At 41.7% G+C, this 15,326-nt stretch overlaps 1 protein-coding gene across 3 annotated transcripts; it reads right to left on the bottom strand.

The window, feature by feature from the left end:
• Window positions 1-7,427: 7,427 nt before the first annotated feature.
• On the bottom strand, window positions 7,428-14,922 carry LOC102794974 (uncharacterized). Of its 3 annotated transcripts, XM_087831086.1 has the most exons (3): window positions 13,602-14,922; window positions 9,292-9,316; window positions 7,428-8,988 (listed from the first exon to the last, which is right to left on the bottom strand). In XM_087831086.1, exons 1-3 carry the CDS (start codon window positions 14,905-14,907, stop codon window positions 7,428-7,430), a joined length of 2,892 nt encoding a protein of 963 aa, XP_087687212.1. In that variant the 5' UTR covers window positions 14,908-14,922. The 3 variants fall into 3 exon arrangements, with proteins under 3 accessions (XP_087687212.1, XP_087687205.1, XP_087687202.1); XM_087831079.1 differs by lacking the exon at window positions 9,292-9,316 and having other exon boundaries at window positions 13,568-14,922; XM_087831076.1 differs by lacking the exon at window positions 9,292-9,316 and having other exon boundaries at window positions 7,428-9,007; window positions 13,608-14,907.
• Between the last annotated feature and the right edge of the window lie 404 nt (window positions 14,923-15,326).

The raw sequence follows: 15,326 nt of genomic DNA, 5'->3' as shown, positions 1-15,326 counted from the left end.
TTTTGGCGGAAAATTAAAGCAAATATTAGTTTAGATTTGAACAAATTCCTTTAAGCTTCAGTATTACCAAATACACTTATCAATTGTCTCATAACTAACAATATTTGTCTAAATAATCTCCAACACCCTGGAGAACAACGGGGAGAGTTTAGAGGCTCTACAAGATTATATTGATCAGTGCTTTCAGGATCTCGTGATGAAGAAGGCCCAGAGTGCAGCTTCCCCGGCCAAATCTGAGACGCCGTCGTCAAAAAGACAACGCCCGGCAGATTCCCCCGGCACAACATCGCCAGCCGGCAAAGATATTGCAGACATACTGGAGTCAATCGACAAGCGATTGTCCAGTTTCGACGCAAGGCTGTCCTTGGTGGAGATTCTTCACCGGGAATTTAAATGCTTGCGAGAATCCCTGGAGTTCAGCCAGCAGCAAGTGGAAACGCTCGCTGCTGAAAATGCCACGCTAAGGGAGTCGGTGAAATCTCTCACAGACAATGTTACCCAGCTCAATAGAGAAAATAAAAAAATAAAAGAAACGGTTATTGATCTACAAACTCGTAGCATGCGCGATAATCTGGTATTTTCTGGTATTCCAGAAGCCGCTGGAGAGGACGCGGAGACTACAGTAAAAAGCTTCATCAAAACCCACCTGAAGCTGCCGGAGGACACGGTGAAGAACTTCGTCTTCGATAGGGTGCATCGCCTCGGCCCCATGCGGGCTGCGACCGGGAGACCACGTTCTATCGTGGCCAAATTCGGCCACTTCAAACAAAAGCAACATGTGAAAAGCCGCGGCAGGGAATTAAAAGGAACGGACTTCAGCGTGAACGACCAGTTCCCCAAAGAGATCCTGGAACGACGCAGGGTCCTCTTCCCAATTCGACGCGGCTTCATCCAGAAGGGCTCCCGCGCTGTCATCGCTGTGGACTGGCTGTACGTGGACGGACAGCTCCACCACGACCCCAACATCACTCCGTGGCTGTATTAACTTCACACCAGATAAGAATCCGCTACACCCTTTCCCTATCCACTCACACTAACTTGCATTAACATCTGTTTAACTTACCGGTATCAAATCGCATCTTAAGTGTGGAAAAATAAAAATAATCTTAATTCTAACCAATATATAAATTATCTATTAGATTACATTAGTCTTGATACAGCCTCTGCCACCACATCAGATCAATTGCTCTGGGCTCCTTTGATAAGCTCCATCACCTAGTGGGGGTGGGGGGTCATAGTTTGGTCCCACCTTCACTGTTGTGATTGGTGTGGGGGTAGGGACAGGCTTAGGGCGTCGGGGGGTTCCCCGGGAGCATCTTCCTTGGGGGGCTCAACCCGGGGTAGCGGTCATGGCCAATTAGGGGCTCTGTTGGCTCCTAGGTGACGGTTTCCTCGTGGCTGCGTGCAGTGGGGCTAGGGGAGGGTCTGTGCTGACGGACGGGGGTTACTGACCTGGTAGCCTGGCTGCCCCTGGGTGGGTCCGGGACGGGCGTGAGGTTCTGGGGGCGCTCCGGCTCTGGCCTGGGGCCCTGGCCGGGCCTCGGGGGCCTGGGTCCTGGTTGGTGTGTTGCCGGGGTTGTGGGCGGGTGGGTGTATGGGGGCCCAGCCCTGGCGCAGGGTGCCGCCGGTGCGTCGAGCCACCTGGGGGGCTCTTCAACTTGTGGGGGGGGGGGGGTTTCACATCTTGCAGGAGCTTTCCTCTCTTCAGGAACTCTCTCTGCAAGAGGGGGAGATACAGGAGAGGTGGAGGAAGATCTCAGCCTGGGCGTCTATTGTGTTATGTAATCTGGAAGAAGAGTGGATGATGGGGTGGCTGCAGTTTTCTCTGTGGTGGGGTTGGGAGGACTGTCCCGGGCTCTGTGGGGCCGGGCGGCGCTGCTGCACTGGGCCCCGGTTCGGATGGGCCTGGGCCCCCTTTCCCTGGTGGGTCGCGGAGTATGAGGGTGCCTACTGGGGTCAGCGGGGGAGCTGGCCCCAGGGAGGGGTCACTTGCCCCTCCCTTCCTTCCCTCCCCATCTCCAGCGGCCTCCCTCTTCCCGCTCCACCACAACCACCCACACATGCAGGGCCTTGGGGTAAAGGTGTTTCACCAGGGTGCAGAGGAGGCATCCCCCCCCGTCCCCCCGTCCCCTTCTGGCTGCCTCTGCCTCAGTTTTATCCCACAACCTTCATTCACATTACTCACACTCTCATAACACATACATATAGGATCTTGGGGGTGGGCACGCTACACAGAATCCAGAAGACCATCAGGGTGTACACCTCACCCCTGGCGTCGTTGCCCACCTCTCAATTTTAAATACATGTAGACATTGAGGGCTAGCAGGAGGGGCTATGCGCTTACCTGCTGCTCTCTGGCAGGTAGCTCCATGCCCTCCTGGGTTTTAAATGCACCTTAGAACATACATACATCAACACTACAATGAGCGGGTGGAGGGAGGTTAGGAGTCTTCTCTCAACCCTGTTCTCTGCGGCCTGCTGGAGCAGGGGGGCTAGGAGGAGGAGTTGGCCGTCCGACTGGGGTCCGGAATGTGGGGCCTCCCTGCTGCTGCGGAGTCGGGGCGGTCTGCTTCTCCCCACCGCAAGGAAAAGGGTAACACCACCTCGGTCTGGGTGCAGTTCCCCCCTCCAGGGGCAAGGGTACCTAGACCCGGTTTGTAGAGTACGCTTGGGGAGTGTGATTGTGTGTACAGCGTCTCTTTATGTCTGTCTCCACGTTGGTTGAGTGTGGAGTAAGTGCATATGAGAGCATGAGGGTGGGAATGGATGTTTGTATCTGTGTGTGCCTGTATGTCTGTGTCCATATGTCAGGTTGGGTATCAGACGCCACCTCTCTGAGGACAGCTCAGGCCCTCCAAGGTTTGGAGGCCTATCTCCCCCCACCACTTCCCCTGCCAGTGGCAGACGCCCTCAGACATCGGTGCGTTGGTGGTTCTTTGTGTCCGGGGATGGGCGTCCAGGTACACACTGGCTCACTCCTTGGCTGCTTATCGGGGCCTGGAGCCTGGGGCTCGCTCGGGCCACTTCGGAGGTGGGGTGCCCTCGGCCTCTCGGCCTGGGGCTTGGTCACTCAGGCACAGCTGGCTGCCGGCGGAGCTCACGGGCACGTCACTGCAACCCCCCCTGGCTTCTGCTCCGTGGCTGCTGAATGACCCCTCATCTGAGACTCTCTTCAGCTCTTTCTGGGACAGTGGCACAGCTGCCCCTCTGTTGGTCTTCCTTGGTCTCTTGTGTTCTGGGGACCTCTGGATGTCTGGAGTTTTGATCTCCTCCATACCTGCTTCATGCCCTGGAGGATGGGGCAGTGGCCCCCCACACCCTCTAGCAGATCATTACATGAAGGAACCTTTAAAAAAAAAAAAAAACAAGTGCGTCCATGCTCACAGGTGTACACACGGGTGCTCACACACACAAACTACACCCTTTTTGGCTCCTACCTCAAAGCACACTGTGCTGTCGATCTTACGTGCTGCACAATAATGTTTAATATTTAGTATTTACTGTCATATTCCCATAGATCATTGTGATGTTGTTTATTCAATTACTCTCGTTTTCTTCTGCTTGTTTTCTTTTTTCTTTCTCAACAGGTGATCCAGGTGATCGATATATGTATTTTTTTTTTCTGCTTATTCTGTTGGTTTTTGGTTTTTGCCCTTCTCCCCATCCCTCTTCTCAGCTGTTTTTCTTTCCCTCTTTCTTTCTCCCTTTTCTTTCCCCCAGTCAAGTCTGTCCCGTATTCAGCAAGTGAAAATGAAATAAAGAATAAAAGGTGAATCAAATGGACCATTACGGCAAAGCTGGGATGGTCAATTTGGTAAAGTAACTCCGTTGGGCATCTTTCTTCGCCTTTAGACAATAATTCTGATGGCAAAAGAGCCAAACGGGACAGGCAAAAAAAAAAAAAAAAAAAAAAAAAAAAAGAACAATCCTGTTTCTTTTAAAATGTATTAATAATACAAGTTAAATTTCAAATGCTCCAACATTTCTGTTACTCATTTCATAAATCATGCCTTCTATCTCCAATCGATTGTCTTCTGTTCCTGTGAGCACGTTTACCATTATATACCGGAGCAGCCCAGTCTGTGAACGTGACCCCCTTGCCCCCAAAAATAAAATCAAGTATACTGGGTGGTTAGTGCTCCGTTTGTCTTGGTTTGTGCTCGTAAAATGATTGTTTGTATCGCTACGGTGTCAAAGATATTACACTTTTATTTAATAGGTCATTCAGAGTTCACCAGCCCCCCAAAGCAACATGAAAATATAGGTCAATTTTGGGCCACACCAGCACCTGGACTTCATGCAGGAGAGGCTGCCTCAGTGATTTAAGTTCATAAGCGAGTTCAAACATTTCTGGCCTCTTATCACTTGCATTGAATGCACTTAAAGCAGGAACTGCAAACCGAGCCATCAAAAGTTTGGCAGCATGAGTACTGTAAAGTTTTGTAGGGTCCTTGTTAAAAATTCCACAAGCACCACACCACATTTGTCATATATAATTCCATTTTTACAGTACATTGTTGAAATTATACACTATATATTATAGTTATCCACTTGTCAGTAATTTTTGAGTAAATGGATGTCAGTGATAAATTGGTGGTGATTCACCTGCAAATGTTTTTAACAAACTTTGTTTTTTGTAGAATTCATCAGCAGCTGTGGAGAGATGCATTTGAATATCTTCTCGTTCCACTTTTCATAACCTGGAAGCTGAGAATGGCTTATTTCTGACAAGGACACACACCTCAGCGCTTATCATGGGTGTTACATCCTCCGTGCAAGACTTCCAGAGAAAATGAGAGAGCAACACCACTCATTAAGAGCTGCCAGAAATCTGTCCCTTTCTGGCAGCTGTGGAAACTTCCAATAAGAAAGTTTGCAGTCTTAGAACAATGCTGGGTCATGTGTGATGTGTCATCATATGAGGATATTACACTTTGACTTAATTCTGCGCAATTAATTCTGCTCAATTAAATCGTTGATCCAATTTGGCAGCTTTGTGTTGTGCTGCAAGTTTAAAACCCATTGTCCTCATGAGCACAGCATCTAACAACTCTCCTTAAAAAAGTCGATTGACTTTAATTGGACACAATGGTTTCCAGTGGGAGATACATTCATCACTCATCCGTGACACTGGAGAAGTCACCTGAGTGAGTGATAAAACAATTTTCCATGGAAAATCCAGAGGAACTAAACTTTGTTGTTGTTTCTTTGGGCTCAATTTTGCCTGAGGCTGAAATTGAGCCCAAAATGTTTTCTTCTCTCAGAAGAAAACATTTTGCCAATAATCAGATAAAAAGATTGTTAAACCAGGTGGTATTCTCTGGAGTTTAAGACCAAAACTGAACTCAGTGAATTGACATTAGACTGGAATTCATAAGATGAATAGAAATACTGCTGAAGCTGAATGATATATATATATGTGTGTGTGTGTGTGTGTGTGTGTGTGTGTGTGTGTGTGTGTGTGTGTGTGTGTGATCTTTGTTTTCTCCAATTCACCAGGTCTGTAAAGTTCAGTATGACTGTGGTACGTGATACAAAAGAATAAATACAGAAGAATAAAAACTTTACGTGAATAACTTTACTCTTCTTAAAAATAACTAATAAAACAAGTAAAAGTACAAATGTGTACAAGTTAGAGACTTCCTCACTAAGATTTTAATTGTGTGTTAAAGAGAAAGAGATTAGGAGGTAAAATAGACGATGCAGAGTCCATCATCACTGAGGCCGTCTCTCCTGCATGAAGTCCAGGTGCTGGTTTTCCAGTGTGTGCGTCTGATGGCCCAAAGCTGCCTCAGAGCCGTAACACCATCAATGGCTGCAGTATGGAACAGGTGTGGGTGTGTCCTCATCTCCCAGAGGAGTCCAAATCGTCATCAAACAGCCCTACAGACAAAAAAACGTGAAAATATAAACAACCAGACTATCAGCAGTGATTTAAGTACTTTAAGACCTCTGTGAAAATCATTTACAGTATATATCACAGAATTTAAGGCCTTTATGATCACAGAGCATACAGAGAAAAGTACTAAACTGAATCAATATCAGCTTTCGTTTCTCATGATGTATATTGTATTAATAATTAAATTTAATTATCTGTAGCTTTACCACACATTTGCCACACAGGTGTGGATACTGTAGGTTCAGTGAATACTTACATTGCACTGATTAGAATATACTGGACATTCAAAGCTAAGATTCAGCGCACTGTGTTAGAGGCTGGGATTTGATGACTTCATCATATATACAACCTTTGATCATCGTTTATGTCCAGTTGAATGAATCTGCACTCACATATTAAATGAACTGAAATCAGTAGTGTGATCTCCAGTCTTGATATGCTGAATGAGAGAACTGAAAGCTGTTATTTTAATCAGCCTGTTTCAGTTGTTTTAACTCTAAGTATCACAAAGTAATGTGGTAACATCTGGACTGACGAGTTTACTGTCAGCATTTTAATCGCTAGTTTAAAGGCTGTAGGCTGCAGCCGTTGCTCTAACACTGTATAAATGTAACAGGCCTCAGTGCTGGTTCTACTAGTTTGAGCTGCTTCCAGCTTTATTTGTGAAGAGCACAGCAGCTTACAAAACACGTAGCTAGCTCGTACAGCTGCGACGTAAAACTTTCATAAGCTAAGATGACCTTAAAATAAGAGGCTACGTGCGGTGATGCTAGCGTTAGCCACGTTAGCACGTTACCTTCACAGGTGGTCAGACTTTGTAAACAGGCACTCAGTCAGAGGTTGGTCTCCGTTTCGGTGCAGGGTCCCTTCATTCTTCACATATCCGTGTCGAGCCGAGTGTAAATCCCGAGGCTGAACGGCCTTTGTACAAGTACACACGCTTCTTAGCAGGGCGAAGCTATGAGCTAGAAAAATCCAGGCTGGCAGACAGCCTGTGTCTGACCCACCAATCAGAGAGCTCCTTACATCCCACGGTGTGGCTAATTTGAATAGCCTCGAGGAAGTTGTTAATTGAAGAGCTAATCCAGCAGCTAATCCAGCACCTAATCCCGGAGCGAACAGGAAAGGGAAATGGATTTTGAAATGCAGTTTATTAAAGTGCAAGTGGAAAAAGGATTTTGAAATGCAGTTTATTAAATTGGAATTCAAAAATGAATTTACAAATGAAGAATTTATTCTACAATTCATTATTTAAGCACAGAATTCTTTATTTCGATGCGCGTGGCTCTTGTGGTCCTCCATAGAGACCTTTATTTAAAACAACAAATGTTACTTTTTCAACATGGTGTTTTTTTATTGCTAGCAATAATTGTAAATCTTCATCTACCATATTCATGTTTTTAGTATATTACACTCATGAAATTCATATTTTAAAGAGCAGTATACTGTTTATGCCACTGACAATTCAGAATCCCCCCCCCCCTCCCCACACACACACACACACACACACACACACAAACACTCTTCCCTATTTTTCCAGCTGCTGTTTAAACCGCAGAGCTCCTCTGGTTCCTTCATCCACTCTGCTTCTCATCTCCTCCAGTTTCTGGACCTTCTCTGTGTCTCCTTCCTCCTTCATCTTCTCAATCAGGAAGTCCAAGTGGACAATAGTGGATGCTGAATCGGCTTTCAGAGCGATCTGCACCAGTCTGACAACATGTTGGTAGGACTTATCCAGGAACTGTGATTTCTCTGCTGTCAGTTTGCCCATTTCCTTTTCAAAATTTTCCAAATGATTGAACTTATTCTCACAGTCTATTTTGTTCTTCTCATACTGCTTTTTCATTTCTTCATTAGTCTTCTGAACTCTCCTTTTCTTGGTCACATATCTCCAGTTTTCTTTCACATGTTTTGATACAGGACACTTGTCGGTACAAACAGTACAGAAGCCATCTTTCATGACCTCACAGTCTTCAAGTTTTTGGTTGCTGGGGAAACAGTTATTCTTACAGACAGTACAGCAGATATATTTTTTAGAGTTAAAAATACTTAACAATGCCCAATTATGTTCTTTATCTTTGTAGTCCTCATCAACTTCTACAGTAAACTCTTTATTTGCCTTCATCACTTCTTCATGTATCTTCAGAGCTTCTTGAGTCTGTTTAATTTCTGTCTGTTTCTGTTCTGTCAGTTTGATTGTCTCTTTCAGGTTTTGGATGCATTCTGTTAGTCTGATTCGTTCATTCAGAACATCTGAAGTTATAATCACTTTTTGAGCTGAAGTTTTATCCAGAAAGGCTTTGAACTCTCTGATTCCTGTATCTGATGTTTGATGAGCACCTTTTAAGAATTTTTCTTCCTCTTTTCGGTCTTCCTGCTGGCAGTTATCAAACAGGAAGTAAACAGGCTGGTTCTCCTCATTTTTGGCACATTTAATGTTTGCAGCTTCAAGAGCTTGGAGGGCGCTTCTTGGTCTTCTGCCATTTGAGTGTGTGATGAGAGCTACTATCTTTTCCTCCAGGTCTTTTCCAAACAGAGACATCACTGAATCAAACACATATATTAGTTGATCACTCATCCGATTATCAGTCGCCTTCATCACCAGACCCACTGCATGAACTTCATGAACCACATCCTTCGATCCAAACAACTCAAATAATCTTTTAAAGATGATGTCATCAGAATTAATTTCTCTGGTGTTTCCATATCCAGGAGTATCAATGATAGTCAGAGAGTAGGGCAGAGTTTCATCTTCAAAACCAAAGATCTTGTACACGATCACATCTGATGTATTACTTTCTGTCAGTTTTTTGTCCTTTTCCTCCTCTACAATCTGAAACCAGACTTCATCCTCCCACTTCACTCCAATGGTGTAGTTGAACAGAGCATTGATCAGAGTAGATTTTCCTGCTCCTGTTTCACCCACAAGTAAGATGGTTTTATTTATCGTGTTCACATTTTTTTTACCAACAGTCATTCTTGTCAGAGTTCCAATTTTTGTTTCCTCGGGTCTCAGCTGGTAGACAGCAGGACATCCTGAAGGGATCCGATCACTTGTTTTGATGATATCTTCATATTTTGATGAGTTCCTGTAAAAAAAAAGTTCATATTTTCTCAGTCTATATATTACCATCATCTGAAAGTGAACCTATAAGTATGATTCAATTTCAAAGTATTTTAAGTATCTTATTTTTTCTTTTCTTGGGGAAAATTTTTGCAACTCTAATTTTTTCCAAATTTAGTGTTTTTTAGTCTTAATTATTTTTTCCAAAATTAGTGTTGCATGTATTTCCAACATTAAAATCACAGTTATTCTTGTTTTTGGTGACAGAATTTTTTTTATTGCACTTGCATGTTAACAGAACAACGTTTTCACAGCTTCACATTTCTACAATCTGAATGAAGCTTGCTCCCCTTATCTGACATTTATTATTGCATTTGCCTGTTTCAGTTTAGGTTACTTATGTCTTGTTATTTTGTTAGTTATTTGTTTCTTGTATTTTATGTTTAAATTTAACTCTCCCCTCTTGTCTTACTGCGTAGACTTAAATTAAATGTGTAGACATTCCATTACAATCATGAGTCAGTTATGATTAATATATTCTGGATAGGGCTGCACATGTTGATGACTTTTGTTTCCGACAATTAAATGACTGAGTGCTATTTAAAATTCAAAGGTAAATTAAACTCCCTAAATCAGTTACATGCCTGCATGAGCCAATTACAGCTGTTCTCAGCACTGTGCAGGTTGAAGTTTCCTGGACTCATCTGGACGAGCAACACCATGATCAAGATATATATTAAACCAGTGACGGGCAAAGTGAGGCTTTGTTAATCACTTAAACCTTTAAATCACCAACTTCCACTTTTGCTTTGACGCATCTCAATAATGCCGTGTGTTCAATAACTTGCGTTGTTAAAGGCAAGCTGTGAAGAAGTAGCACGTAAGCTACCTGACGAAATTAGGGTGATGTGGATGTTTTGAACTACACTCAAGAGTAGTATTTCTCAAACATAATTGCTCTATAAGACCAACACAGCATCATTATATAAAACAAAACTCAAATGCATGCCACATCTAAAAGCAACGTCCTTGTCCCTTGAAGTGAATCATCCATTACTTGGAAATACATAACAGATTTAATGCAAGTTTTAACAAGCTGTGGATCATGCAACTTTTTTACCTTTATTGGATTATGGTGACCTGCTTTTTATGAATGCACCTGCCCACTACCTAAAGAGGTTTGATACTGTGTACCATTGTGCTTTACGTTTTACTACTGGCTATGGAAATCGTGTACATTATTGTTCTTTGTACGCTGCTGCTAAATGTCCATCTTTGCATATTCGCAGACTCTCCCATTGGTTGATCTTTATCTATAAATCTCTCCTTGGGCTGGTTCCATCTCATTCATGTGTTTATATGTGTAAAAACTACAACCAATACAGCCTTTGTTCTCACAATATCATATAATTGATTGTCCCAAAAATCAGAACAGAATTGGGGAAAAAAGGCTTTTAAATACGCTGCCCCTGCTTCCTGGAATAATCTGCAGAAGGAACTGAAATGATCAGAATTGGTTACCTTGGGAGAGTTTAAGTTTGTCTTAAAGGAACGGAAGAATAACTCTTTTACTCAATGTGATTGTTTTTAATGTACTCTTAATTTGATCTGTTATTGTATATTTTTCACATGTTGGTATGGGATATTGTATTTGTTTTAAATGTTATATACTTATGTGGTATGTATATTTTGACTTTTGTTGCCATGATGCCAGGTCTCTCTTGGAAATTGGATTTTTAATCTCAATGAGATTTTTTTACCTGGATAAATAAAGGACTAATAAAATGTGAATATGCTGCAGTTCTGACTGATGCCACATGGTGGTGCCCCTTTCTGTATTTTGGACTGAGGGCCACTTTAGTGAGGGCAATTAGTACATGCTCTAGCCAACACCTTTGAGAGTGGAGACCTAGCATTAAATGTTCTGAAGGTTTTCCAAATAAATATGCCATATTCAAATGCTGTCAGTTTCATCTCTGAGCTAGTGCTAGCTGGTGCTTACATCTGACATGACTAGTTTCTCCACCCCCACCTACTCAGCAAAAGGCATCATAAAAAACATGTAGAAAGGACCAAAATACAGACGCATAGGCACACAGAAGTAAACAGAAAGCAACCCTTTATTTTGGGTGGTGTAGATCTAAATTAATTAATTAAAATATTATTAATTAAAATAACAAAATCTAAAAACACAAGAGAACACTCCAGGGGAAAAAACAGGTGCAAAGAAAGATGGAACACATGACCTTACAAGGACCTAGGGCAAACTAAGGTTTGAAAAATATACAGAAGGTAATTAGGTAGAATGTACAAAAGGCTAAAAAGACATAGCTAAAATAACAAACTATAAAAAAATAAAGGGATGATAAAAGGGTGGTAAGTGACTACAAAAATAAACAGTAAGTATCAGAGAATCATTAACAGAGATAAGGGCTTCACAGACAAATTTAAAAGTGGGAAGCCTAGACTCAATCATAAGGAATCAAAATATAAATGCTAAACTCAAACAGAAAAACAAGTTTAAAATATTTAAGTTAATTGTTCAACACTTAAAGCTCTGGGTAAAAGACAGGACCATGACAGCAGGTGATCGTGGCTCAAGCCATGCACAGACGACTGTTCAGGCTTTACACCTGCTGCAGATATGTTTTTAAGCGCAAAACAACTAATAATGCACTCAGCAGAGCACTAGTTATCACATTGATGGTATTCTGTGTGTATCTACTGTAGAAAAGTGTGCTTCGCAATCCTCTCACAAAATGGCTCAGAAATTCCAGACAAGTTCATTTTAACCATGTACTTTAAAAAAACATGAGAATCTGAAGACGTTAAGATTCTTATGCTTGGGAGCACATCTGGCCCCAAAATTCTATACCAATACCAAGGCTCACAGAAAGCTGCCTACTTGTGCCCCGCATCCCAGTTCCCATGTGTGGCCCGTTATTCTTTACCACCATCAATTGGTATCCCCACGTATTAGATTTAACAGTATTTCACACCAGATGACAATCCTGATACAACCCTAAATAGATTTACTTCCCCATCCCACACTTGTAGCAAGGAGCTATAACCTGACAGTCAAACATGGAAATCATTGATGCTGGACCAGTGGGGTAAAACTACATTGGGGCCTGAATGGGCAAACACTGTGGACAAGCCCATTGTGGACTGCATGAAGCTTCTATTTAAGTCAATAAAACCACAGCCACAGACCACACTCTGGATGAGCAGTATTTGTCAAGTTACTTGAAAAAAGTAATTAATAATGAATTACTGATTACTTCTCCAAAAAGTAATCATGTTACTTTACTGATTACTTATTTTCAAAATTAGTTGCTTAGTTACTTTTTAGAAACATGATACACAACCTGAATACATAATAAAGCAATCGACCTTTCAGCCAAATTCTATGTTTATGTATAATCCATCATATAAAATGTAATCAAATGGAAAAGTCTCTTTTTAAAAATTGTTCTATTAGTTTTAATTTTTTAACTTTATGCACATTGCATCAAGCAACAATTAAATTATATACAACAGCCTTTGACTTGAAGAAATTGTTGAACATTTAAACCTATTTTGTGCATATTCCAGCATATAAAAATAAATATTTTGTGTTTACTCTCACTCTTTCAAATAGATCAAATTAAAACAGCAGAAAATAAATAAAATCAAAGACTCAGTGGCACTAAGACCTGTCGCTCTTAAATCTATTTTCACCTGTTTAGCAGGAGTGGAGCAGGCAGAAGTTTGTCTGGTTCCATAGTGGTCATGTCAGTGGAGAGTGGAGAGATCGGGGGGGGGGGGGGGGGGGGGGGGGGGGGGGGTCACTTTTTAGGGCATCACACTCAAAGTAAGGTCAGTACTTCCACGCTTTAAACGCTGCATGCTCATACTCTCTCCGCACTCAGTACATTATCCATTGTTGATCTGCTCACAGCTGTTGCCACGAATGTTGCACATGCTTACGTCATTGTCATGAGACACCCTTACAAACAAAATCACGCTTTAGTAACCCAGTAACGCAGCATGCTTACTGAAAAGTAACAGTGATCTAATTACCATTTTTGCAACTCGTTACTTGAAAAACGTAATCGGATTACAGTAATGCATCACTTGTAACTGCCCATCAATGGGGGTGAGCTGGAGTGTGGGACCTGAAAAGCTGCCCAGAACATTTGAAATTATTTAAAAACATTCTAAAAAAGAAAACATTGGACAGGTGGGTCCTTCTATTGCATACACTTGTGAGTAACCACTCACATGTTAATAAATGAGATTCTGGCTGCAAAATAAGAAACATTTAAATGTTCAGATTAACTTTAAAAGTTGAAAACAACACATAACACTTCATATAGATGGCATTCTGTACATATGGCTCCATCACTTTAAGGACATAATGGGTAAGAATCAACTACATTCATGCTTATACCTGGACTGTGAAACAAGTTGCATGTAAACCAGTTTTTTTGTTCTTTTTATTGTGGGGGAAGTTCCGCTTGATGGCTTTGTTTATAAGAACGCACGTGAAAACAGAATAAAGGCCGCCACTCTATATAAATATTATAATGACCATAAGAGTGAGGTTAAAACCCATATATCACATGTCAGATGTATCTGTCATGTGTCGAGCTGCTCCTCTGGTTCCTTCATCCACTCTGCTTCTCATCTCCTCCAGTTTCTGGACCTTCTCTGTGTCTCCTTCCTCCTTCATCTTCTCAATCAGGAAGTCCAAGTGGACAATAGTGGATGCTGAATCGGCTTTCAGAGCGATCTGCACCAGTCTGACAACATGTTGGTAGGACTCATCCAGGAACTGTGATTTCTCTGCTGTCAGTTTGCTCATTTCTTTTTTAAGATTTTTCAAAAGGCTTGATTTCTTCTGATTTTCAGTCTTATTCGTTTCATACTTCTTTGTCATTTCTTCTATGGTTTTCTTAACTTTCCTTGTCTTGACCACATATCTCCACTTTTCTTTCACATGTGTTGACACAGGACAGTTTTTGGTGCAAACAGTGCAGTGGCCCTTTTTAATCACTCCACAGTGTGAAGGATACCAGGCCACATTGCATCCAGGATAGTGACAGGTCTCTTCACAGACTGTACAACATACAGCGCCATCATAAAAAAAAATCAACCACATCCCACCATTGATGGGTTCTTTAACTTTATAGGCCTCATCAATCTCTATGATGAATTTCTCTTCTTCATGTTTTTTCAGAACTTCTTGAGTCTGTTTGATTTCTGTCTGTTTCAATTCAGTCAGTTTGACCCTCTCTTGCAGATTTTGGATGGAGGCTTTTAGTCTGATTCGTTCATTCAGAACATCTGAAGTTAATATCACTTTTCTAGTTGCAGCTTCCTCCAGAAAGGCTGTGAACTCTCTGATTCCTGTCATTGTTAATTTATTAGCATGTTCCAAGTGTTCTGCTTCCTCTGTTCGGTCTTCATGCTGGCAGTTATCAAACAGGAAGTAAACAGACTCATTATTCTCATCTTTGGCACATTTAATATTTGTTTCTTCAATAGCTTTAAGAGGAATTGTTGGTTTTCTTCCATTTGAGTGTGTGATCAGAGCTACAATGTTTTTCTCTAGGTCTTTTCCAAACAGAGACATCATTGAATCAAAGATGTACCTGAGTCGGTTAGTCAGTCGATTATCACTCGCCTTCATCACCAGACCCACTGCATGAACTTCATGGACTCCATCCTCTGATCGAAACAAGTCCAATAATCTTTTAAAGATGATGTCATCATATTTAATCCCTCTGGTGTCTCCAAATCCAGGAGTATCGATGATAGTCAGAGAGTAGGGCAGAGTTTCATCTTCAAAACCAAAGATCTTGTACACGATCACATCTGATGTATTACTTTCTAACAGTTTTTTGTCCTTTTCCTCCTCTACAATCTGAAACCAGACTTCATCCTCCCACTTCACTCCCATGGTGTAGTTGACCAGGGCATTGATCAGAGTAGATTTTCCTGTTCCTGTTTCACCCACAAGTAAGATGGTTTTATTTATCTTGTTCACATTTTTTTTACCAAAGGTAACTCTTCTTTCATTTCCAATGGTCTCCATCTTTGTTGTCAGCTGGTAGACAGCAGGAGTTTTTGAAGGGATCTGGATGCTTTTTTTGATGGTATCTTCATATTTTGATGAGGTGTTACTGTTTCTGTAGAAAAAGTTGATAAGCTGATTTAGACATTATTTTAAACCCTTTCTACACTTCCCTTCTTGTATGAGTGTGTAATGTAGTAATATTTCAAATGATTCATGTAAACATCAAGTCTTCTAGAAAGCCATTCACATAACCTTTATTTAAAAACTGTCATTCCAATGATGGAAATAAATTCCCCTACATA

This window comes from Neolamprologus brichardi, chromosome 3 (genome assembly GCF_056152115.1).
Source record: "Neolamprologus brichardi isolate AB-2024 chromosome 3, ASM5615211v1, whole genome shotgun sequence".
Lineage (NCBI taxonomy): Eukaryota > Metazoa > Chordata > Actinopteri > Cichliformes > Cichlidae > Neolamprologus > Neolamprologus brichardi.
This window is presented reverse-complemented; position numbering and strand designations above follow the sequence as displayed.

What these genes read in the sequence shown, in the direction of transcription:
- LOC102794974 (XM_087831079.1), bottom strand. Translation starts at nt 14,907, where the DNA reads ATGGGAGTGAAGTGGGAGGATGAAGTCTGGTTTCAGATTGTAGAGGAG. An exon ending in ATGACAGATACATCTGACAT is followed by an intron (nt 8,989 to 13,567) that starts GTGATATATGGG and finishes TTTTTTTTACAG; the next exon opens with GAACTCATCAAAATATGAAG.